General features: G+C 43.9%; 1 protein-coding gene across 1 annotated transcript; it reads right to left on the bottom strand.

Moving 5' to 3' along the window:
* Positions 1–989: 989 nt before the first annotated feature.
* On the bottom strand, positions 990–20,309 carry LOC140065513 (phospholipase A2 inhibitor gamma subunit B-like). The gene is made up of 5 exons (XM_072113108.1): positions 20,174–20,309; positions 12,520–12,639; positions 12,068–12,217; positions 11,279–11,419; positions 990–1,419 (listed from the first exon to the last, which is right to left on the bottom strand). Exons 1-5 carry the CDS (start codon positions 20,232–20,234, stop codon positions 1,226–1,228), a joined length of 666 nt encoding a protein of 221 aa, XP_071969209.1. The 5' UTR covers positions 20,235–20,309; the 3' UTR covers positions 990–1,225.
* Between the last annotated feature and the right edge of the window lie 4,989 nt (positions 20,310–25,298).

The raw sequence follows: 25,298 nt of genomic DNA, 5'->3' as shown, positions 1-25,298 counted from the left end.
ACCTAATGGGATCAAATTTGACCCCATGAAATATTTGCTTATCAAATGCATTATTTTGCTCACCTGCCAGTGTAGTGCAGGGTCATAGCTGATAAATGATGCATTTCTTTCTTGCTGCAATAACCACTAACATGTCCTGTCATCAAATGGTAAAATTATCCATTAAAAGTCTAAATTGTAAGGTGCCCTCCTAAGTGTCAAGGGGTTTTTCCTACTAAGCAATATTCTGGCACCAAAACTTGGTCAAGGGGGTCCAACACTTAATTGAATCTGTGTTCTTCTTATGGGCCACTGCAGGTCCAATTGAATTTTTCTCTGGCCAATTTCACCAAGGTCCAACATCTGGTTGCTGCAAATTGATTTGGACTGTGTGTGGCTGTAAACTGTTTGGACAGTTTCATGTTCCTGGTGGGGGGTCCCAAGAGGCAAACTCCTATTGACCAAGAAGACATGGTGTGTACAAGTGATGACCACCGTTTACTTACACGGGATAACTCTTTTAATACACATGTTATTGGAATAATTAGAGGCCATAGTTGTAATTTTCCATTCTGGACTTAATTATTACTAAAATGGCAAAAATATATTAGAAATAAGTACCGGTATACAATGTGCAAATATTTAACTTAAATGAGATCTACCATCCGAATTATTGATGGTAGACCCACCAAACTTACATGCTCCATTTACAAAAGACGGTGGTAAAACATGAAAATGAACCGGAGGGGCTCCGGCCTATGTCACGAGAGTGCAATTTGGTTCTGGATCAGATTATACGTGCACGCCCCCACTCTTTGTATTTTAACCTGGTCCTGCCCACCGAATCGCAATGATGTCACGAGTGGTGGGTTGCTAAAATACAAAGAGTGGGGGTGTGCGTATAAAATCGGATGGGAGAACCGAGAGGCACTCCCGTTACATAGACCAGAGCCCCTCCGGCTCATTTTCATGTTTTTACAAGGTCTTTTCACAAGAATGCACCTATTCAATTACATAAGAAAAATGGAGCCAGATACTTTGAAAATGAAGGATCATGTAAGTTTGGACAGTCTACCACCCGTAAATCTGATGGTCGATCTCCTTAAAGGCTTAATTCAAGTTTTGTAAAAACAGTGTAACCTTGCATAGATACATGCCGCAAATATACAGCGGAAGCAATAGCCATACAGTAGGTAGGACAGTACCCCGGCAGATACTGTGTGCTTGAGCAACTAAGATTCAAAAGTTAACATGAGGATTTCCAAAAAAAGCTGAACGAGAGGATCAGAAGGATCAACGCGGGTTGAACATGGATTCCGCTTCTGGAACAAGTGTTTTCTACGTTGACGATCATCTTCCCCAGATTCCACAACTGACGGGCAGGTTGGCACATATCTTTGGTGGCACACCCTTGTACGGCTGTTGTGGCGGAAACGTCTCCTAAAGAATATTGACAGCAAGTAAATAATAGGGTTATATAAACAATGATATATTAATATAAATAATACAAGAAAATACAAAAAAAATCTGAAAAAGCTAAATTTTTAAAAGAAACATTTGAAAAGTCTAATTTAGTCTAATTACATTTAGAGTTTATATCGGAATCATGCGTCAAGAGTAGAGACGGAAGTTCTCAGAGCCTTGTGTAGGACAGATAAACCAAAGGGGAAATCTATGATAATGGGAAGTTTTCGAAAGAAATATTTCTAAAAAAATGTTTCACCCTTTGTACATATAAAACTGGCCCTAGACCACACACTCAATGAGACTTATCTGCATGTGGCTGCCTGTTATGGTTCCCACAGATTTCTCTATAACGCATCCTACCCTACTAGATGTGATTAGTCTGGAAAAGAGACGACTACGAGGGGACATGATTAATTTATATAAATATATGAATGGTCCATACAAAAAATATGGTGGAAAGTTGTTCCAGATGAAATCAAATCAAAAGACAAGGGGGCACTGTCTCCGTCTGGAGAAAACAAGGTTTAATCACCGGAGACGACAGGGCTTTTTTGCTATGAGAACTGTCAATCTGTGGAATAGCCGAGCTCAGGCGCTGGTCACAGCAGGGACAGCGGAGAGCTTCAAGAAGGGTCTAGATTAGAGATGAGCGAACATACTCGTCCGAGCTTGATGCTCGTTCGAGCATTAGCGTACTCGAAACTGCTCGTTGCTCGGACGAGTATTTCGCCAGCTCGAGAAAATGGCATCTCCCGCCGTTTTGCTTTTTGGCGGCCAGAAACAGAGCCAATCACAAGCCAGGAGACTCTGCACTCCACTCAGCATGACGTGGTACCCTTACACGTCGATAGCAGTGGATGGCTGGCCTGATCAGGTAACCCCGGAAGAGACTAGCCCCTGCCCGCGCTGCTCGCATCATTCACTGCCTGGATGCCGCTAGGGAGAGAGCTGCTGCTGGTCAGGGAAAGCGTTAGGGTGTTCTATTAGAATAGTGTTAGGCAGGAGTGATTCTACAAGAACCCAACAGCCCTTCTTAGGCCTACAATAACGTTTTATTTTACTTTTTTTTGGTTTGCTTGTGGCTGGGCTTGCTGCTATTAGTAGTGCAGCTAGTACCACATTGTGACACACATATCCACCTCAAACACCGAAGTGGGACAATTTATTAGGGGTTTGATTTGAATTAGGCAGAGTCTGCTGATTTATTTTTTTTTACGTTTATTTCTTTTTAGAACTCACAGTAATCTGGCAAAGCAGTGTGCTTTGAGTGTGGGCTAGAAAATAGCCATAGGAGAACCCCAACGGCTTATTTAGGCCTACAATAGCGTTATATTTTCCGTTTTTTTTGGTTTGCTTGTGGCTGGGCTTGCTGGCATTAGTAGTGCAGCTAGTACCATATTGTAAGTAATTTGCAGGGCGACTTGCGACCGTTGTGTTTAACTCTTAGTGACACACATATCCACCTCAAACACCGAAGTGGGACAATTTATTAGGGGTTTGATTTGAATTAGGCAGAGTCTGCTGATTTATTTTTTTTTATGTTTATTTCTTTTTAGAACTCAAAGTCATCAGGCACAGCACAAAATCCAGTTGTGTGCTGTCAGTGTAGGTTAGAAACTAGCCATAGCAATAGTATAGCATCGTTTTGTTTAAAAAAAATAAAATAATTTTTTTTTTAAAGTTTACACTTTAATTTGGAAAATGTTTAACCCCAGGGCTAGGGGTAGAGGACGAGGGCGTGGACATGGGCGTCCAACTACTGCAGGGGTCAGAGGCCGTGGTCCTGGGCGGGGTGAGACACCACCTGCTGATGAGGGAGCAGGGGAACGCCGCAGAGCTACACTCCCTAGGTTCATCAAGTCTCAAGTTACTGGGACTCGTGGTAGAGCACTGTTGAGGCCAGAAAAGTGCGAAGAGGTGATGTCATGGATTGCGGACAATGCTTCTAGCCATTTGTCCACCAGTCAGTCTTCCACGCAGTCCACCCATGTCACCGAAATCAGCACTCCTCCAGCTCCTCCACCTCAGCCTCCTTCCCCCCAGTCTGCCCCCTCCCAGCAAAATTTGGCATTTGAACCAGCATACTCTGAGGAACTGTTTTCTGGACCCTTCCCACAGTCACAAACCACTTGTCCGGTTGCTGCTGAGCTATTTTCCGATGCCCAGGTTTTCCACCAGTCGCAGTCTGTGTGTGATGATGACATTATTGACGTAGTGGAAGAAGTGTGTAAAGAGGTGTCGGACGATGAGGAGACACGGTTGTCAGACAGTGGTGAAGTTGTTGTCAGGGCAGGAAGTCCGAGGGGGGAGCAGACTGAGGGATCAGAGGATGATGAGGTGACAGACCCAAGCTGGGTTGATAGGTCGGGTGAACACAGTGCTTCTGAGACGGAGGCGAGTCCTATACCAGAACAGGTTGGAAGAGGCAGTGGTGGGGCCAGACGGAGAGGCAGGGCCAGAGCTGGTGCATCAGCGCCAAATTTTTCCCGTAGTCAAGCTCCCGTGGCGAGGGCTAGATTTTCAGAAGTCTGGAGGTTCTTTAAAGAAACACCGGATGACCGACGGACTGTGGTGTGCAACCTTTGCCAAACCAGGATCAGCAGGGGTTCAACCACTACTAGCTTAACTACCACCAGTATGCGCAGGCATATGAATGCTAAACACCCCACTCAATGGCACCAAGCCCGTTCACCTCCGGCCGGGCACACCACTGCTCCTTCCCCTGTGTCATCTGCTTGTCAGCCCCTGCCCAGGACCCCGGCCCAAACACCTCCCGTGCGAGAACCCCATCTTCGCCTCCACGATCCTCCACAGCATCCACCAGCGTTCAGCTCTCCATACCCCAGACGCTGGAGCGCAAAAGGAAGTTTAGTGCAACCCACCCACATGCCCAAGCCCTCAACGTCCACATCTCCAAACTGCTTAGCCTGGAGATGCTGCCTTATAGGCTGGTAGAGACTGAGGACTTTCGAAACCTCATGGCGGCGGCCGCGCCTCGGTATTCGGTCCCCAGCCGCCACTACTTTTCCCGATGTTCCGTCCCAGCCCTGCACCAGCACGTGTCAGACAACATCATCCGTGCCCTGACTAACGCCATTTCTGACAAGGTCCACCTGACCACAGACACGTGGACGAGTGCTGCCGGGCAGGGCCACTATATATCGCTGACGGCACATTGGGTTAACTTGGTGGAGGCTGGGACCGAGTCTGACCCTGGGGCTGGTCATATACTGCCGACGCCGAGGATTGCGGGGTCTACCTCGGTCCAGGTCTCAAAGGCCTACTATGCCTCCTCCTCCACCCGCCCTTCCTCCACCTCCTCCTCCGAATTACCATCCGTGGACATGGCGCCATCAGTCGGTAGCTCTAGGCACAGCAGCAGTGCAGTCGCTAAGCGACAGCAGGCGGTGCTCAAACTGCTGAGCCTAGGCGATAAAAGGCACACCGCCCAAGAGCTATTACAGGGCATCACGGCGCAGACTGATCTGTGGCTGGCACCGCTGAACCTGAAGCCAGGCATGGTTGTGTGTGACAACGGCCGTAACCTGGTGGCGGCTCTGCAACTCGGCAGACTGACACATGTGCCATGCCTGGCCCATGTGTTAAATCTCATAGTTCAGCGTTTCCTCAAGACATACCCCAATCTGTCTGATTTGCTCATTAAGGTGCGCCGCATCTGTGCGCATTTCAGGAAGTCCAGCACAGATGCTGCCACTCTCAGGGCAGCGCAGCGCCGCCTCCAACTGCCCGCTCACCGACTGTTGTGCGACGTGCCCACGAGGTGGAATTCAACATTAACCATGTTATCCAGAGTTTACCAGCAGCGCAGAGCGATTGTAGACTGCCAGATGTCAACTTCCACCAGAACTGGTAGTCAGGTCAGTCAGCTTCCTCAAGTCTACAATGAGGAGTGGACGTGGATGTCTGATATCTGTCAGGTGCTTAGTAACTTTGAGGAGTCAACACAGATGGTCAGTGGCGATGCCGCCATCATCAGCCTCACCATCCTGCTGCTTGGCCTGTTGAAAAACTCTCTGGTCAGCATGAAGTCGGATGCTTTGCGCTCGTCACAAGAGACGGGGGAAGAAGATTCCCTTGTTGATAGCCAAAGCACCCTCAGGTCTGTTTCTCAGCGCATATTGGAGGAGGTGGAGGAGGAAGAGGAGGAGAATGTTGGCGAGACAGAAGAGGGGACCATTGTTCAGTCCTTCACTGTTCAGCATGTATGGGCAGAAGAAGAGGAGTTGGAGGAGTTGGAGGAGGAGGAAATGGAGAGTCAGGCCAGTGAGGGGAGTGAATTCTTGCGCATTGGTACTCTGGCGCATATGGCAGATTTCATGCTAGGCTGCCTATCCCGTGACCCTCGCGTTCAAAGAATTTATTCCAGCACCGATTACTGGGTATTCACTCTCCTGGACCCACGGTACAAGCAAAATCTTTCCACTCTCATCCCTGGAGAGGAAAGGAGTGTGAGAATGCATGAATACCAGCAGGCCCTGGTGCACAAGCTGAAACAGTATTTCCCTTCTGACAGCGCTAGCGGCAGAGTGCGTAGTTCTGCGGGACAAGTAGCGAGGGAGAGTAGGCGAGCAGGCAGCTTGTCCAGCACTGGCAGGGGTATGCTTTACAAGGCCTTTGCCAGTTTTATGTCACCCCAGCAAGACACTGTCACCTGTCCCCAGTCTCGGCAGAGTAGGGCTGATCTTTACAGAAAGATGGTGAGGGAGTACGTAGCTGACCATACCATCGTCCTAAATGATCACACAGCTCCCTACAACTACTGGGTTTCAAAGCTGGACATGTGGCACGAACTGGCGCTGTACGCCTTGGAGGTTCTTGCCTGCCCTGCCGCTAGCGTGTTGTCCGAGCGGGTTTTCAGTGCAGCTGGTGGCATCATCACCGATAAGCGTACACGCCTGTCGACTGAGCGTCGCTGACAGGCTGACACATATCAAGATGAATAAAGCCTGGATTTCTCAGAATTTCCATTCTCCACCAGGTGAAAGAAGCTCAACCTGAATAATGTATGCACTCCTCCTCATTGTCCTCCTTCTCCTCCTCTTTGTACACTAAAGCAGAGGAAACTGGCTATTTTTTTCCAGGGCCAACTGGCTATAGCTATAGTACTCTATGTATTTAATTTTTCTGGAGGGCCACCTACCCGGTCCTCTGTTTTAAACAATTTTTGGGAGTGCCACATACAGGCACTCAATCTATTTAATTTTTACGGAGGACCACCTACCTGCTCCTCTGGTTTGAAAACTTTTTTGGACTGCCACATACAGGCACTCAATTTATTTAATTTTTCTGGAGGACCACCTACCTGCTCCTCTGGTTTGAAAACTGTTTTGGACTGCCACATACAGGCACTCAATCTATTTAATTTTTCTGGAGGACCACCTACCTGCTCCTCTGGTTTGAAAACTTTTTTGGACTGCCACATACAGGCACTATCCAAATTAAATTGTCTCCATAGCAGCCTCCACACGTCGTCTTTTTAGCTGCCTCCACACGTTGTCTGCATTGCTACCTCCACACGTCATCGCCATAGCTGCCTCCAAAAGTCGTCCTTATAGCTGCCTCCATACATGGTCCCCTTATCAAACGAGCTGTGTCAGGCAGAATTTTGGGTTGTTTTCATGGCTTCCACATCAAACTTGTTAACTTTGTCGCCACCCTGCTGTGTAATCCACAAAATATACTGGCAAACATTTACCAATATTATTTCAGCGCTTCTTGCGCATCTGTTTACATTCCCCTCACCCGCCATAACCCAAAATTATAGGAACACTACTACACTTGATCTTATACAAAAGGTTCTTAGAGGTGCTGTTTGGGGAGTAGCCGAGAGACAGGGGGCTTGGCGAAAGCTCGCCTTGCAGCGGAGCGCCAGCTCCATCCCAAGATCCAACTAACATAGTTTTAACTGCAGCACCTTTAATCTACTACTAGTTCACTGCCTCCATACATGGTCCCCTTATCAAACGAGCTGTGTCAGGCAGAATTTTCAGGTGTTTCACCAGATACATAGTGGAACTCGGCCCATCTGTCGCCGCCATGCTGGAGACCTGAAGTTGCAATCATAGCAGCGCAATATGGATACCCCATACTGTCGCTCTTAATCATGGAACAATTTCCGAAAAAACAATTAAAAATAGAACCATTATGCTATTCCATTATTCCTAGGTGAAATATTCAAACGACCTGGCCTGCTTTGAAAATTATAATTTTTTCAAAGTAAACGCTTCTGGCCCCCAGGCCCATTTTGGGTGGGGAGGAGCCGAGAGACAGGGGCTTGGACAGGCGAAAGCTCGCCTGGCAGCGGACCGCCAGCTCCATCCCAAGATTAGGCAGCCTCAGAGGCATCCATGCATGCTGCCCCTGCTGTTTCCTGTCCATTTTGCCTCCACGATCCTACACAGCGTCCACCAATGTCTCCATGCGCAACTTTCAACTCTCTATACCCCAGACACTGGAGCACGAGAGGATATGCAGCACATCATCCCCTTATCAAACGAGCTGTGTCAGGCAGAATTTTCAGGTGTTTCACCAGATACATAATGGAACTCGGCCCATCTGTCGCGCCATGCTGGAGACCTGAAGTTGCAATCATAGCAGCGCAATATGAATGCCCCATACTGTCGCTCTTAATCATGGAAGTCGTCTCCATGGCTGCCTCCACATGTTGTCCCCTTATCAAAAGAGCTGTGTCAGGCTCATTTTTCGGGTGTTTCACCAGATACGTTATGGAACTTGGTCACTATGTCGCCACCATGCTGTGTTATCGACTAAATATACCGTCAACCTTTTGTTGACATAGGAAATCATTTCAGCGCTTCTTGCTCACCTCCTTTGGTGAAACCTGAGTCCATTTAGGGTATGTCGCCATGACACTCTCTAGCCTGCCACTGCTGCCACTGCCTCTGCATGCCGTCCCCTATAGTGTAAGGGTCAATAATTGCATGATTTAGATGCTATCTAGACTCATTCGGTCACTCTGTCATGGCCATGCTGTTGCCCATTATTTTGGCATAATGGTGCGATTAAGCAGCCTCAGAGGCATCCATGCATGCTGACCCTGCTGTTTCCTGTCCATTTCCGTGGTGTTTCCATCCTTTTCTGAGGTTCCCAGGTGTTTGGCCAAGCTTCCCTGTGCAGAGCCTTGGTCCTCTTGAAAAATGCTCGAGTCTCCCATTGACTTCAATGGGGCTCGTTATTTGAGACGAGCACTTGAGCATCGGGAAAAGTTCGTCTCGAATAACGAGTACCCGAGCATTTTAGTGCTTGCTCATCTCTAGTCTAGATGCCTTTTTACACCTAAATAACATTGATGGTTATGTTATATAGAATTGTTTCCCCTTAATCCCCTCCTCATCCAATCCCTTCCCTTCCTTGATTGAATTTGATGGACATGTGTCTTTTTTAAACCGTATAAACTATGATAAACTATGATCCCTGGAGACCTCCGGGATGGGGACCTGCATAGTGATGGGATGCAAGTTCACTTGACTGGCTGCTGAATTTTGAGGACCACAAATAAGTAGGATGAAGGTCTAGCGTTCTATCATTTACGAAAAAAATTTAATTTTTATCTTCATGCAAATTAGCTTATTGTTGCACTAGGGGCAGGGCCGAGTCTTCTCAGACGTGATATTGTGTAAGCAGTTATAATTAAGCTATAATAGGAATACTATAAAACAGTAGGGTACAACTATACAACCAAAATACTAAATGTGATGTGGAGGGAGAAGTGTTGGGCTGAAAGAAGGTAGGTGTGATTCTGAGCAATTAGATCTCTATCCGCCAAACAGAAGATCTGAAAGGGATCATATGATTCATTCTGGAACACTTGGTTCAGTGCAAAGTGTCTATCATTAGTGATGAGTGGACCCCTAAAAATTCGGGCTTGACTAAGACCCTGCCCCTCCCCGACCACCACCACCAATTTCTGCAGCCATGTGCGCCACCATTTTTGGCAGGATAGTCACTCTCGATAACATCATCTAGAACCTATGATCCTCCCCAAAATAGAGGCGCCCTGCACTGCCACCATGCTGATGCATCTGGTAACTTTGCCAACACCATTTAAAGAGTTAATGCCTGCGATCAGTACCAGCAGTATCAGTATCAGTACCAGCATCGTGGGAGGTTTAGCTGAACATGGCCCCAAACTTCTAATTAATTTTTTCACCAAACTTTGCCGCTCATCACTATCTATCACATATTTTTTTTCAAAGCTACCAACTGGCTCATAGGGATGAAATATCATGTTCCTTGGGTCTACTGGATAAAATTTTTCCTGGGGTCTACCCTTCACCAATCCCTAGGACTAGGAAATAAACTACTTTAGTCTCCAAATTAGGTTATTTTCTGCTAGGGTCTAGTATTTGGTTAGAGGCTGTTCCTACTGGAGGATCCTCTGATGCACCGGTGGGCCAGTCCGACACTTCTGGAAGGACATTACACTTGTATTTTGGTTTTGTTTTGACTGTGCCTGGGGGATCTTTAGAGCCTCATTTATGGGTAAAAACCACCCCCTAGGCTGGTAATTCTAACAAGAATAGTTAAAGAGGACCTTTCACCACCTCACACATGTAGAGATTATAATACCATCCTGTAGGGGCTGCTTCACAGATTCAGGCACACTTGGAATTTTCCTTCTAGCCCCCGTGGTTGCGGAGATATCATTCCGAGGTTCTAACCATTACAATCTGTGTTTGGTCGAAGAGGAGGAGCTGGGGCTGGAGCTGGGGGCGTGTCTTATGCTAATCTTCTCTCATACTTTCCAATCAGTGGCAGGCAATGTCAGAGAAACCATTATGAATATTGATCTGTGAGTTTTTTCTATGTTCATCTAATGGTTGTGTTCACACACATTCGGCTAATATTCTGTTGACATTATGTTTACGATGTTTGGGCAGTTTTGCTTGTGGTTGCGATTACGCGGCGTTTGCGCCAGTAATGATTACGTGGCGTTTGCGCGAGTTACGATTACGCTTATTCCGCATTTGTGACTGGGTTATGCTTACGCGGTATTTGCGTCCCATTTGCGCTTATGAGCATTTGCGGCACATTAACACTTACGCAACAGTTGCGTCACGTTTACGCTTACGCTGCAATTACGTTTCCGCTGCAATTATGTCACGTTTACGCTTACGCTGCATTTGCGTTACGCTTACACAGTGTTTGAATTATGGTTAATTTGCGCCATGTTACATAGCATTCGCCTTTATGTCGAGTGTGACTTGTGTTTTTGCTTATGTAAACTGCTCTTGCGTTTACGGCACATTTACACTTACATTTACATGCCATTTGCATTTATGTCTGGTTAGCATCATGTTTACGATTATGTGGTGTATGCATTGATGTCTCCTTTGCACTTACGTTTACACAGCGTTTGCGTTTCCGTTTACATTGCCTGTTTACCAATGCGTGTAACATTGCATTTTTGTAAACATTGTGTAAATGCAATGTCAACAGAATATTAGAATGTGTGTAAACATAGCCTTTAGATACAGATAGAGAAATTACATCTCACCACTGACAGTATGAGATAAGATTAGCATAACACACGCCCCAAGCTCTTGCCCCAGCTCCTCCTCTCTGACCAAACACAGATTACAATGGTCAGATCTCATGACTAATAACTCTGCAACCGAGAGGGCTAGAAAGAACATTCAAAGTGCCCGTGAATCTATGTAGCAGCCCCTACAGAATGGCATGATAATCTCCATATAATTGAAGTAGCGAAAGGTCCTCTTTAATCTGTGTCTACCAATGAAATGCAAAAGGGGCCGAGGCCGGTCATAAAGAAATGTTGATTGTCTGGTACCTGTTCTGGTTGTGACTTGATTTATACACATGGTCTCATTTCCAATACAGTCGGTGAGCAGGTCTGAATCACAAGTCTTCGAATTTGTGGCAAAGCATGTTTTGCAAGACAAACCATTTTTTTTAGTAGACTCCCCAGGAACTACAAAGAAAAATCAGTAATTGTCATAAAATAAACATAAAAACAAATAATACAAAATCATTAAAAAGAGTGATAGTCAAAGTCTAAAGTCTTATTCCTTTCCAATGTCTCCTACAGACCTTAGACAGTCCCATACAAAGGTCTGAATCACCTACAAAAAATGACATGATTATGCTCTATCTGCAGGCACCACTAGGGGGAGCTATTTGTTTATATATATGCAATAATCTCTGGAGCTTAATGTGTTCAGCCCATGGAAACATACCCGTATGTTGGTCTGATCCGAATACATTGAACAGGATGGGAGTCCTGGTAACATACAGAAATATGGTGCAAGGACTCCCTTTCATCTGCCTGCCAAACTGCAGCATTGGTACTGCAGCATTGCTGCTGTTTGGCTGGTTGATAGCGAGTCCTTGGATCATATTTCTGTCTGAAACAAGGACTCCCAACCTGTGCAATGTTTTCTGATCAGTCCACCATACCGATATGTTTCCATGGGCTGAACATTTTCATGTGCAGCCGGCATTAGGTCCTCAAGATGCGAGAGATTCCAAATTTTTTAGTTTCTCCAAAAGATGCTCTAGATGAGGTCACAAAAAAATTTACTGAATAATTTGCAAAATGTATTCCAAGTAGAGAACTTACGGACGGGGTTGGAAGGAGCACAATCATTGGTCCTACAGCAGGTGGTCCCGGCTTTTATTCTACCATTGGGGAGGCTGATGCTCCCACTTTTGGAGCACATGGCCCGTTTTCCACATTGGCGAATGTACATTTCTGATATTTCCATTCCACCTGGAAAAGAAGAGACACTTGTTTAACCACAGGGGCAATGGAAATCCGGGCCCATGCGGCTGAGAGGGCCCATAAGGTGTCACTTTCCCATATGAGAAGACTAGTACTATTAACTATATATAATAATTAGCGGCCTGGCCAAACCTTTACACCGGGGCCCATCATCTTCAGCTTACACCATGGTAAAAAGTCAAAAAGTCAAAAATTTCAGCCAAAATATGGCGCAGAGTTCAAAAATACTGCCCAAAAATAAATAAAGACCAGTATAACAGTCTGATTTGAAGATAAATTTTGAGACCTACCCATGTATGTAACTATATAAGATGAAATGCAGGAATCATCTCCAGAGGGGCAGAGCTTCGACGTCCCATTACATATGGTGTCACCCAGCGAGGTGCATTCAATACATGACAGAGAATAACCTGAAGGAGAGACACAGGGAGAAGAATCAGTCTGGGAAAAGTTGCAAGAATTTTTTTTATATAAGAAACGTTGCATGGGGGGACCTGAACCCAAACTTTAGCCAGAAGTTTGGTATCACCTGAAAAAGCTGATTGAAGAGCTGCCGAACCAATGAGCTGGATCTTAGACTCACCACTCACACTCGCAATTGGAGGCAGGACTTACAATTCTGCCGACGTGCATGTGCTGTTTGGGTTTGGGCTCAGGTACCCGAACCAAACTTATATTCTAAACTTGTGTGAACTCACCAAACCTGAATTTGCTCACAAATCCCTAATTATAATAGTTATCGCTTTTATGTCTTAAATCTCACAATAACATCATTTTGCCTAAGCTACAATGACGTGTTGCTCCCTTCTGGCCAAGAATGGAAATGCAATGTGTGCAGTGAAGGCTTTGTCCTGTGTTATACAGAGGCCTCCCTGATTTCATGTTTATGGCTCCAGTGACATCTGCAGCTGCACCCAAAATTTGTCTGCCCCATGCCTGGAATTTGTTTTTAACACTGTGTTGACAGATGCATTCCTAGCAGCTGAACTCCCAGCATGCACTGCATTTGCATCCAGCGAGTTGTGATAAATATGTTTTATACAGCAGAACACCTTACTGTACATCTTCTATAATCTGCCCAATGGGCTTTTGATATAGTCAGAGACTTGTCTTATACAAGGATCCTTAGCTCTGCTCATGTATTCCTTCTTCATAAGTTGGGACCCGAAAGCCACCAACCACCACATTTAAGGTCAGTTCATGTCTCTCTAAAGATAAGATCACCAATTTCACCAATTCTGGTTGACCTTTGGTCCAGTTTCTCTTCAACATCTTATGATTCTGAATCTTCTTGAGATCTTTGGTCTGGGCTCGTAGTCAATTGTTTGGAAGAGAATTGTTCTTCGACAAATACTCAACTCATTAAGACATTATCCCGTTTGTCCTTTATTTCACCCAAAACAGAAGCTAGGATATCATCTTCAGATGATGTTTGGATGAAGCATAGCCACACACTGCACCCAGATTCCTCAGGACGGGGGAGCGCCCTCTTGGCTTTCCACATGTATTTAACGTTCCACTTTTAACATTTGACCACGATTAAAGCGTCTTTTCTCTTTGTAGACTTTGTAGCTTTTTGCTACAGCTCATGCAAGTTCTTCATGATAAACTCTTCATCAATCTAATGTTAATTTCCTACTATGTCTATTACAGTAAGGTGTACATGACTATAGGGACAGTTTTAAAGGGGTTGTCCACTTTCACCAAACAATTGATATTGTTTGTGGCTTTTTATATCCCTGGTTATGTGATGTCACACAGGTGCATGGCTCATTATCTCACACAGCCCCTGTATGATATCACATGACCGGTAATATATGTGTGACATCACAAGTCCATGGACCTGTTTTTATCCACTAGAAGTAGACAATGAAGCCTCCTATAGAACTACAGCAAGCAGAGATGTAGAAAACAGGCAGGAGTTGATGCAGAAAGTATATTGGAAAACTTTTCTTTACAATATCAATTATTTGCTTAAAGTGGGTATCCCCTTTAAATACCACCACAGCAAGACCACTTCTAGATATTCCTGATGATCTGTAACCCTTGACAAAATAATACAAGCCATTAGATCATTTTGGTCGGTTACTTGGGGCCCCCACTGATCGTCTGGCTGCTTCTGTATGGTGGCTATAGTGGGTCATTGCACATCAGCTTCCATTCATGTGAAGATAACTCACCAATCTGTAGAGGACAGAACAAGTCTTCCGGCACTATATTCTCTCCAGAGATTGGGGGGGGGGGGAGGTCCCAAGTGTTGGTATTTTAGGGAAGATAGCCGTTTATCGTTTATGATAAACAAACATCTTACGGTAAATTCATTTTACTTGAACTATTCTTGGTCTAATCTCTCGGCAGAAAAATGGCAGAGATGGTCGCTCTTCGGAGTGTTGTACTCACACTGTGTCTCAGTTACTCCTGGCACAGGGTGGAGGAATCTGGAATGTACAAGTCACTAGGACAAGCTCTGAAGTATTAATAATCCAGAAGGACACAAACTCCTGACTGATTATAGGAGCAGAACATGCACCGGACAACCCAACCAGGTTCACAAGTTCATAAAAAACTGCTCGGAAACAAACATTCCCATATAGAGGAGTGGAAGGTGTGTGAAAAAATGGCTAGACCATTGGATATGATGATTAATACAAATGTGTTATACATGTAACCCTAACACCACCAACATGCCCTGACCACTGGACATGACCATACGACAATACTAATATACTCTACACACAGAACAATACAACCCTCACCGTGAGCCAACCACTGGATATGACTGCAATTCAAGTCTATTATACACTATACATACTGCACCATGCACTAACCACTGTGCATGACTATACTACTCCATACATAAAACATTACAACCCCTCAAACATGACCGACCACTGGGCAGGAGCATAATACAATTCTGTTATACTCTATACATAGATGAATACCAATCCCAACATGACCAACCACTGGGCAGGAGCATAATACAATTCTGTTATACTCTATACGTAGATAAATACCAATCCCAAAATGGCCGACCACTGGGCAGGAGCATAATACAATTCTGTTATACTCTATACATAGATGAATACCAATCCCAACATGACCGACCACTGGGCGGGAGCATAATACAATTCTGTTACACTCTGTACATACATGAATACCAATCCCAACATGACCAACCACTGGGCAGGAGCATAATACAATTCTGTTATACTCTATACATAGATGAATACCAATCCCAACATCACCAACCACTGGGCAGGAGCATAATACAATTCTGTTATACTCTATACATAGATGAATACCAATCCCAACATGACCAACCACTGGGCAGGAGCATAATACAATTCTGTTATACTCTATACATAGAAGAATACCAATCCCAACATGACCGACCACTGGGCAGGAGCATAAAACAATTCTGTTATACTCTATACATAGATGAATACCAATCCCAACATCACCAACCACTGGGCAGGAGCATAATACAATTCTGTTATACTCTATACATACATGAATACCAATCCCAACATGACCGACTACTGGGCAGGAGCATAATACAATTCTGTTATACTCTATACGTAGATAAATACCAATCCCAACATGGCCGACCACTGGGCGGGAGCATAATGCACTTCTGTTATACTCTATACATAGATGAATACAAATCCCAACATGACCGACCACTGGGCAGGAGCATAATACAATTCTGTTATACTCTATACATACATGAATACCAATCCCAACATGACCGACCACTGGGCAGGACCATAATACAATTCTGTTATACTCTATACATAGATGAATACCAATCCCAACATGACCGACCACTGGGCGGGAGCATAATACAATTCTGTTATACTCTCTACATAGATGAATACCAATCCAAACATGACCGACCACTGGGCAGGACCATAATACAATTCTGTTATACTCTATACATAGATGAATACCTATCCCAACATGACCGACCATTGGGCATGACTATTATATAAGTTCATTATAATAAATTCACAGAGCACTACAACCACCACTTTGCCCTGAACACTGTACATAACCAGAATACAATCACATTGTAGAGCATTGAAACCCAAAATACAGCCAACCATTGGACAGTACTCTATAGAGAAAGCATTACCTCCTCCAACATGAATGACCACTGGTCATGGCCATAATACTATTATTGTTTCTATACAGAACACAAATCCCAACATGAATCAACCACCAGACATAACCATAATATAAGATAAGATAAGATAATCCTTTATTAGTCCCACAGTGGGGAAATTCACAGCGTTACAGCAGCAGAGAGGGTACAGAGAATATTAGGGATAAATGAACAAAAAGAAAAGGGGGATAAAAAGACAAAAAAGAGACAAGCAATGATCGTCAGTTTGATGTTTAGTCTGTTGATGGGACCTGCAGGGACTGGTTATATGGGGGGCGCAGGTTGGTTGGGCCTTGTTTGTTGAACAGCCTGATGGCAGCGGGAGGAATGACTTACGATAACGCTCCCTCTCACACTTGGGGTGAAGCAGTCGGTCAGTGAAGGTGCTCCCCAATGCCACCACAGACTCATGCAAGGGATGGGAGCTATTCTCCAGAATAGACTTCAACTTACACAGTGTCCTCCTCTCAGCTACCACCTGCACTGTGTCAGAGGACCCCCAGGACAGAGCTGGCTTTCCTAATCAGTTTGTCCAGTCTGCTCCTCTCCCTAGCTGAGATGCTGCTTCCCCAACAGACTATGCCAAAGAAGATGGCTGGTGCCACTACAGAGCTGAAGAAGGTCTTAAGAAAAGCCCCCCGCACTCCGAATGCCCTCAGCCTCCTCAGCAGGTGTAGCCGGCTCTGACCCCTCCTGTGAAGTGCGTTTATGTACTCTGCCCACTCCAGTTTATTGTTGAGGAGGACACCCAAGTACTTATAGGACTTCACTGCCTCGATGTTTCTATTATACTATATACATAGAACACTCCAACTCCCAACAGGACAAAAATACAATTACATCCACAGAGCACCGCAATCTTCACCATGAGCTACCAGGTGGATAGAGCCCGGGGAATTGTATTGTACCTTTGTTTGTTGTCAGTCGTCATATAATATCTCACTATTCATATCTTGTATTCAGTGGTAGGGGATTTTTATTGGAGGGGGCGGTTGTTAATTAATCGCTGCTATTCATAGTGTAGATGCATTCATTCTGAATATACAGAATTACTATGGGTGTGGTTACTCCTTGACTTTAAAATCTGATATCCCTGGCCGTGACCCAAAATTCTACTGGCATCGGTCCCTTGTCATCTCCCTGCTATCTCTACTACAAACCACAACACTGTCCATTTACTGTAGATCCAGATCACTTTGGCTCCAGGAAGCCCGTTTTCCCATGAAATGTATTTATTGTGGATCCAGTACCATAGGGCATCATGCTAATGGTTTCAATGTATGTGTTTACTTGGTTGGACTGTGGCCTGTGGTTTACACACCTCCGTTTTCTTAGCCTTTTCCAAAGAAGTGAAGACATTTTTTAATTTTTTTGTTCCATCAGGGATTCTGGGAGGTTGGCACCAATCAGCTTTTCAGCCTATCAAAAATACAGAGCAAGGTGATGGAAGGTCCATGAAATGTGCAGTGGCCAGAAGTGATATACTTTTGCTCCTTGCTCTGTATTTTAAACAGCTCTCCAATAAGATATTGATGTCTATCTGTCATGGTTTCATTAGAAAAATTTTTAAAGTGGTTATTTTGGAGTTAAAGGGGTTTTTCGAGTGTGTATAAAAATCTACAGGTGACCTGGGAGGGGTTACGGGCTGTAAAAAAACAATTGTCCTTCCTGCCCGACAACTTCTGCCAACCTGGCATGCCCACTCATGCCCTGTCCACAGGCCGGTATGACTGCCAGCACTGGACAGTTGCGCCCCACCTCCCTAGGCCACCAGTAGATTTATTAACACACCCAGGCAACCTCTGTATTTACAAAATAACAACTTTAGGGACTCAAAATTCTCATGCAACCGAGACCATGGGAGCTGTTTATCACTTTTTGGCAGTAATGAAAAGACTCATCAGTATTCGATTCTGGCCAGTATGGCCAAACCTAAACCAAAAGTTAACACTTTAAATGCGTCCGGTCACCCAATGGTAACACCCTCAATCAGTGCTGGCACTGATTACAGGTGTTATCCTCTACATGCAAAAGCAAAGCATTTCTTGTTGCTCCCTTTGATGAAATGGGGAGCCACAAGATTGTTGCTTTGCCAGCATCGATTGTGGGTGTTACCGATGGAGTTGCGGTGTGAGCCGAACCCAGATTTATGACTAAAAATATTATCAGGTAAAATACCATGTGACCTCATTTAAAGGATGGAGTTTATAGTAGCAATGTTCTGCATGGGTCACATGATTTTATCACAATCAACTAAAGAATGGCAAAAATAATCACCTTTGTAAAAAGAGGGAAATTAGGGGTTGACAATTATTACTTAAAAACAGGATGGTTGATAAAGCTATGATCACTCAGGTTCTTACTACTAGGACCTCCATTGTGGTCCTATGTCCCCTATTTTTATAAGCTGGTGACTACATATGAGTAGTGATGAGCAGACTGAAACTACAATGTTTGGGTTCTTGAATATCATTGTACGTTTGGGTACCCAAACCCGGATGGTTGATGAGCTGCCGAGAGGCTTGTTCCCTAGGATTGTCGCTCCCCGATGATGTAATAGGGAGCAACGGTCCTAAAGAAAATTGTGGCATGTACACGCTGCTGGTATTTTAATTCCACCAATCACTTTACTGGTGGCATCTTACGAGTTCACACCCACAATCTGTGCCCGCACCGATGCCGGTTGTTAGCAATTTGCTCTGGTTCATGTACTCAAACTGAACATTTGGGTACTGAACTGAACTTGTGGAACCTGAACCCAACTAAGTCCACTCATCACTACTAATGTCCCATTTTATCTCTATGAAACAGATAGATTGTGTGTGACACAATCGCAGTGCAGAAACTGTTTAAATACCTGTGCAAGTTGTTTTTAGCCATGATGAATGATAACATTCCAACTAAAGTACGGTGCAAAGCGGCACAAAACCCTTAGTTGATGTGCCAGTCATGAGACACCATAGGATAATATATTTTACACACAACCTGTGCACCCAACAATTGCATAGAATATAAATCTTTTTATTAGTTCAACCTCTATAATACTCTCTAAATATCACAATCAGCGATTTTTTTTTTAGAAGCTGAAGTTTGTGGTTTTACAGTTCCTCTAATAAGTGCAACAGCTGCCACTGCTTGTCTTATCTAGACATGAACATCAAGATATATGTATCACTTCTCAGAACACATAACCTACAGTATGCACATAGCTTTATAAAATACTTATAAGACACATTTACTTACTTCATCATCTCCACAGTGTCCTGTCCTCCATACACTCAAATAGACCAAACTATTCCTATTTTGTATTTTATAATTTCCATTTGTACCTTTTAATACACACAGATTTATATATAAATTATGATAATATTATCAGGACAGGGTTAACATCTCTGACCGCAGTTGATGATGATGACGAAAATCAGAAGTCAACTTCATGTTGGGGGAAAAAATGAAACTTTTTTTTCAGGATTGTAAAAGTTTATCTGAATATAAGAAGAGTTGAAAAAGCAGAGGATCAAGTGTATACAAAGCAGATTTGAGATTGTAATATATAATATATAACATGGGATTTTCATAAATCTACTGTATTATGATTATCTGATATCTATGCCTTTATTATTCAACATATGGCTTACTTATAAAACTCCTCACCCGTAGGATATGTGAGCAGTCCCATGTCCCTGTCTATTTATATGCAGTCCATACCAGGCTGATGGTCATATTACAGCAATTGCTACTACATGTTATTTTTTTTTTTTTTAGAAAATTGTCCTTACCTGTGGCTGCAATAGCAGACAGGAGGCAGGTGACCAGCAGACAGGAGCTCATTGTCTTCATAGCTTCCAGGGCTATTCTCAGAGCAGAGCTTTAATCTCAGCTGCCGTGTTCTGTTATAATTCATCTATGGGTGTTGCCAGAACTGGCAGATATGATAGGGAGGGGGGATTGAAAAGGAGATGACATGTTCCACTAAAAGTACACAACCAAAGGTTGGCTTGTTTATTTTTTTTTTAATATTTACCCTTATGTGACCTCCTAAATAGGGACATGACAGCAGGGGTAGCAGCCCTATCAGCTGCTCCTGGGCCCACAGGGTTATGGGGCCCGGTCCCCAAACTACCACACAACAGAATGGAGGGTGTGCACTGTTGCACATTGTACAAAATAATTGACCTAATTTTTCGAAAGTATCTAAAAGAAAACTTAATTTTTGTGAATTAGTAATTAGTGTGAATAAATGTATGTTTGTGTAAATGTTGTATGTGTGTTTATGGTGTGTATGTGTGTATAAATGTGTGTATGCTGTTTGTGTGACTATGCTGTATGAGTGTATATGGTATATGAGAGTACATGTTGTATCTCTGTGTAACTGCTGTACATGTTTGTATATGCTGTATATACTGTATGTGTGTGTATATGCTGTGTTGTGTGTATATACTGTATGCATATGTATATGATGTCTAAATAATATCTTTAAGTGTATATGTCGTATGTGTGTATATATGCTGTATATGTGTGTACATGCTGTATGTGTGTTTATAATGTATGTATGTGTATATATGGTGTTTACAATTTATGTATGTGTCTATATGTTGTGCATATACTGTATGTCTTAGTATTTCATGTATATACTATATGTGTGTACAAAATGTGGAATGACATACAGTACTTTATGTGATTGGTGATTTGGGTTTGCCCAGCGTCTATACCAGCAGAATTTAAAGAGTGAAGATTTGCAATAGGTGCCAGCACCGATTGCAGGTGTTACCGCTGGTTGGGGTGAGCCAAATGCAGAACCCAAATTTGGACTTCTGGCAGGTTTGGGATCGCTCATCACCATCTCTGATCAATGTGGTTTTTGCCTTGGGAAGGTTTTTGAAAAAGAAATTGAGATAATCACTGGATTATGAGAATAATTTGTTCCGGGACCATGTTTGTAATCTTAATTGCTTGTATACCAAAGCAAGCTTTCCCATAGGAAATCATTGAAATTCAAACGATTTGTTCCACATTCCAAAAATACAGTGTAATCTTGCATTAAGAGCATGATTTGTTCCGGGAACAAATCCAAACTGCTCGTAAATCAAAGCAAGTTTATCCATAGGAAATCATTAAAACGTAGAGGATTTGTTTCACCCCCAAAAATATTTATTCTTGTGTGGTACAACATCTACCCCTTTCTTTTTATTACCTCTTCAATTTTTTGTTATACAGTTTTGTGATGAAGGGAGGTACAGTACAGTAGAGGGCTCACATAATCTATAATCTATGTAAAATACAAGTATGTCTTGTATAGCACTTCTGTGCATATTTTATGAGAGTCAGTTGAACCCAGGGGTGCACCAGACATGAGGCGAGTTGAAACTCTTGCCTCAGGCGGCACCACCTGCAGCAAAATGGGGGGCAGCATTAGAAGTGCAGTCACCTGCTACAAAGCAGAACTTGACACTTAAAAATAGCATCTTTTCACGCCTGATGTCAATGGATGGGTATTGGACACTGCATGGAGAACCTATATACTAAAAAAAACTGATATAACTAGTGGATGGGGTGGAGAGGGCACCGTTCTATTGTTTGTCTCAGGCAGCAGAAAGTTTATGTTTATCCCTGTATCAACCTTCTAGTTTCTGCAGGTTGAGCTGAATATCCAATATGTATGGGGCTTCCCGAATCTCTGCAGACTCTTCCCCCGCTGGAAGTTATTTTTGGAGATAAGGATCGGGTGTATTTTAGTTTGACCTGACAACAATGGCCACTATCTTACAAACTCTCAAAAATGGAGTGTGCTGCAAAGCAATGGCACAAAAATCCTTTACAACTGTAAGACAAATCTCTGATACATGGTATATATGTCCCTAGAACAATGTCTATCTATATACAGGATGCTCATGACCCTGGCACATACCTTGTGTACTGAACTTTAAGGAAGATCTCTTCTTACCAGAGCAGAACAATGTAAATAATATATGTCATAGGACAACATTCCCATTGACGTAAATTAGAAGCCGGAATGTTGTCTTTTCTGTAATGGCTCGGGCACGGCCTGATATATATCTTTATATGACGGTAGAGAGGTCCTGGGTAACCAAACACCAATTAGGGAGTCTTCTGAAAGACACATTTTACTATTATAGGGTAGAGTATTTCTGTGGCAACTGCAATGGATGGCGGTGAGATTCAGAACAGTATCTGTGGACATTTATACAGTCGTAAGATAATATTATATAGTAACAATAGAATATGTTTTCTCAAACAATCTGATGTAGCATAACCTGCAATATTCTACAGAGCAGGGGCGTTACTACAGTGGTAGCAGCCATTGCAACTGCTATGGGGCCCACAGTGTGAAGGGGCCCGGCATTTGGGCTATTGGGTGTAAATATGCCGCTTGTGTGTATTTATGATATGTATGTGCTCTAAATGTGTATGCATATGTGATGTGTATATGCTGTATGTCAGTGTATATGATACATGGGTGTATATGGTATTGTTATATCTGCGTATAAGCTGCATGTATGTATATATGGTGTGAATATATGGTATGTATATTTTAAGGGGTAAGTGGGGCCCCATTCAGAAGTATGCCTAGGGGCCCCTGCCTCTCCTAGTCCAGTTATGCCACTGTTACACAGTACTGCCCCTCCCCCAGAGGCCAGGAAGCGACAGGGAGCTGAATACAGAGCCCTACCTGTGTGAGAACGTCCTTTATTTAGGTCTTTGTCAGGCGTTAAAATAAAGGTAGAAAACAAAATAAAAAACCAACAGGCGCCACTTGGTGCAGATAGAACTAAACGGATTGTCGGGTGAGCTAGGTAAGTTAAAATTTGCTCACCTTATTGTTTTGGAGAATGTTAACTTGAATGTCACCTCTTGGATGATGAAAAATCCCGGGTTTCGGATGTATTAGGTCATTGCCCAAAAATGTCACATGTATAAGAATAAAGGATCAGTGTTGGAGGTGCGTTTCCAGGTGATTAAGATACAGGGATTGTAAAAATAATGGCAAAAATCCACGTTCACATTTACGAGAACTCAATGGGGGTCATTTACTAAGGGCCCGATTCGCGTTTTCCCGACGTGTTACCCGAATATTTCCGATTTGCGCCAATTTTCCCTGTATTGCCCCAGGATTTTGGCGCGCACGATCGGATTGTGGCGCATGAGCGCTGGCATGCACGCGACGGAAATCGGGGCCGTGGCCGAACGAAAACCTGACGGATTCGGAGAAACCGCCGCATTTAAAAAAAAAAAAGTGTCGCGGGACTCGTGCTTACCTTCACCTGGAATAGGCTTGTGAACTTCAGGGCATTCCAGCGGGCCTCGGGGGACTTCAGCGCAGCAGCGCCACCTGGTGAATGTCGGAGGAACTACCTTAGTGAATCCCGGCCGGACCCGAATCCACCGCAGAGAACGCGCCGCTGGATCGCGAATGGACCGGGTAAGTAAATCTGCCCCTATGAGTTGTGTATAACAGTCCTCTGGACACTGTAACTGCCAGCTCTGGTCCTAAAAGTTTTTCACACCTGATGAAGATTCCGATTTGGCTTCGAAGTGCGTTGTCATTTCTTTACCATTATTTTTACTAATAAAAACATTTGGTGCAAAAAATTATTATCCCTGTATTTTTAATCTCTGATCCTTTTTTCCTCTATTCATCCGTCGGTAGTTGTCTTCTTCATTACCCCCCTCCATTCCTACGATGGTAATGAGATGACTCGTTTTACCCTGTCATATAATAAAACGATGGTGACTTACATAATCTTCTGTAGGGAATGTAGAGATGCTTGTGCTTACCCAATTTTTCACGATAATGAGATCCCCCGCTTACCCAACTAACCCTGACCCAACTATTTAAGGATAATGAGATGAAAGTTCCGATCTAACTCTCTTATGATAATGAGAAGACTGTTGACCCCACCTTGTTTTGATAATGAGATGGTGACACTAGCCTCACCTTACAATCATGATGAACCATTGTCCTCATCCCATTCTTTGGTGATGGCACTGACCTGATCTCTTTTCATAATGAAATAACTCTACTGCCCCAGTACTCTAATATTAATGAGATGACTGTTGACCCCAGCTTCCACGAAAATGGGTTATACTGATCCTACCCGCTAACGTTAATAAGATGGTTGTCCATACCCAACCCTTTGAGGATGGTACTGACGTAACATCTTATGATAGTGAGATGACTCTGCTGACCTATGGTAAAAAGATGATGGCTCTCATCCATTAAAAGGGCTGTGTAGACTTGGGGGGGGGAGGGGGCTCTGAAAACCACAACAATCTTATACTCACCTTGTCTGACGCTCCCGTTCACCTGTAGTGCCAGTTGGTCTACAGAGGCCAATTGATACATCTGTGCCAGCGTCTTTCTTGATTCATGCTGGGAGACTGAGAAAATGCAGATTTTCTAAGTGTGTCACTTTCTTTGACAGTGTGAACAGTGGCTTATTTGCTGTGCTGATAATTAAATTAACCACACCAATCTCTCTGAAGCTGATGGAACTTAAATCCAGTCACTTGGGGAATATTTCTGGATGCCTATAAAGATATTGGGGGTCATTTATTAAGGGCCCGATTCGCGTTTTCCCGACGTGTTACCCGAATATTTCCGTTTTGCGCCGCTTGTACTTAAATTGCCCCGGGATTTTGGCGCACGCGATCGGATTGTGGCGCATCGGCGCTGGCATGCGCGCGACGGAAATCGGGGGGCGTGGCCGAACGAAAACCCGACGTATTCGGAAAAACCGCCGCATTTAAAAACCGAAAATGTGTCGCATAAGGACCGCTTACCTTCACCTGGTCCAGCTCGGTGCATTCCGGCGCGATGAGTTTACTTTCAGCGCAGCAGCGCCACCTGGTGGACGGCGGAAGAACTACCTTATTAAATCCCGG

This window comes from Engystomops pustulosus, chromosome 6 (genome assembly GCF_040894005.1).
Source record: "Engystomops pustulosus chromosome 6, aEngPut4.maternal, whole genome shotgun sequence".
NCBI lineage: Eukaryota > Metazoa > Chordata > Amphibia > Anura > Leptodactylidae > Engystomops > Engystomops pustulosus.
This window is presented reverse-complemented; position numbering and strand designations above follow the sequence as displayed.

Bases quoted from the DNA above. Each gene is read 5' to 3' on its own strand.
- LOC140065513 (XM_072113108.1), bottom strand. From the start codon at position 20,234: ATGAAGACAATGAGCTCCTGTCTGCTGGTCACCTGCCTCCTGTCTGCT. The intron at 12,218-12,519 runs GTAGGTCTCAAA...CTTCTTTTCCAG, and splicing joins TTATATAGTTACATACATGG to GTGGAATGGAAATATCAGAA. The intron at 1,420-11,278 runs GTACCAGACAAT...AATATTCTTTAG, and splicing joins TCAAGTCACAACCAGAACAG to GAGACGTTTCCGCCACAACA.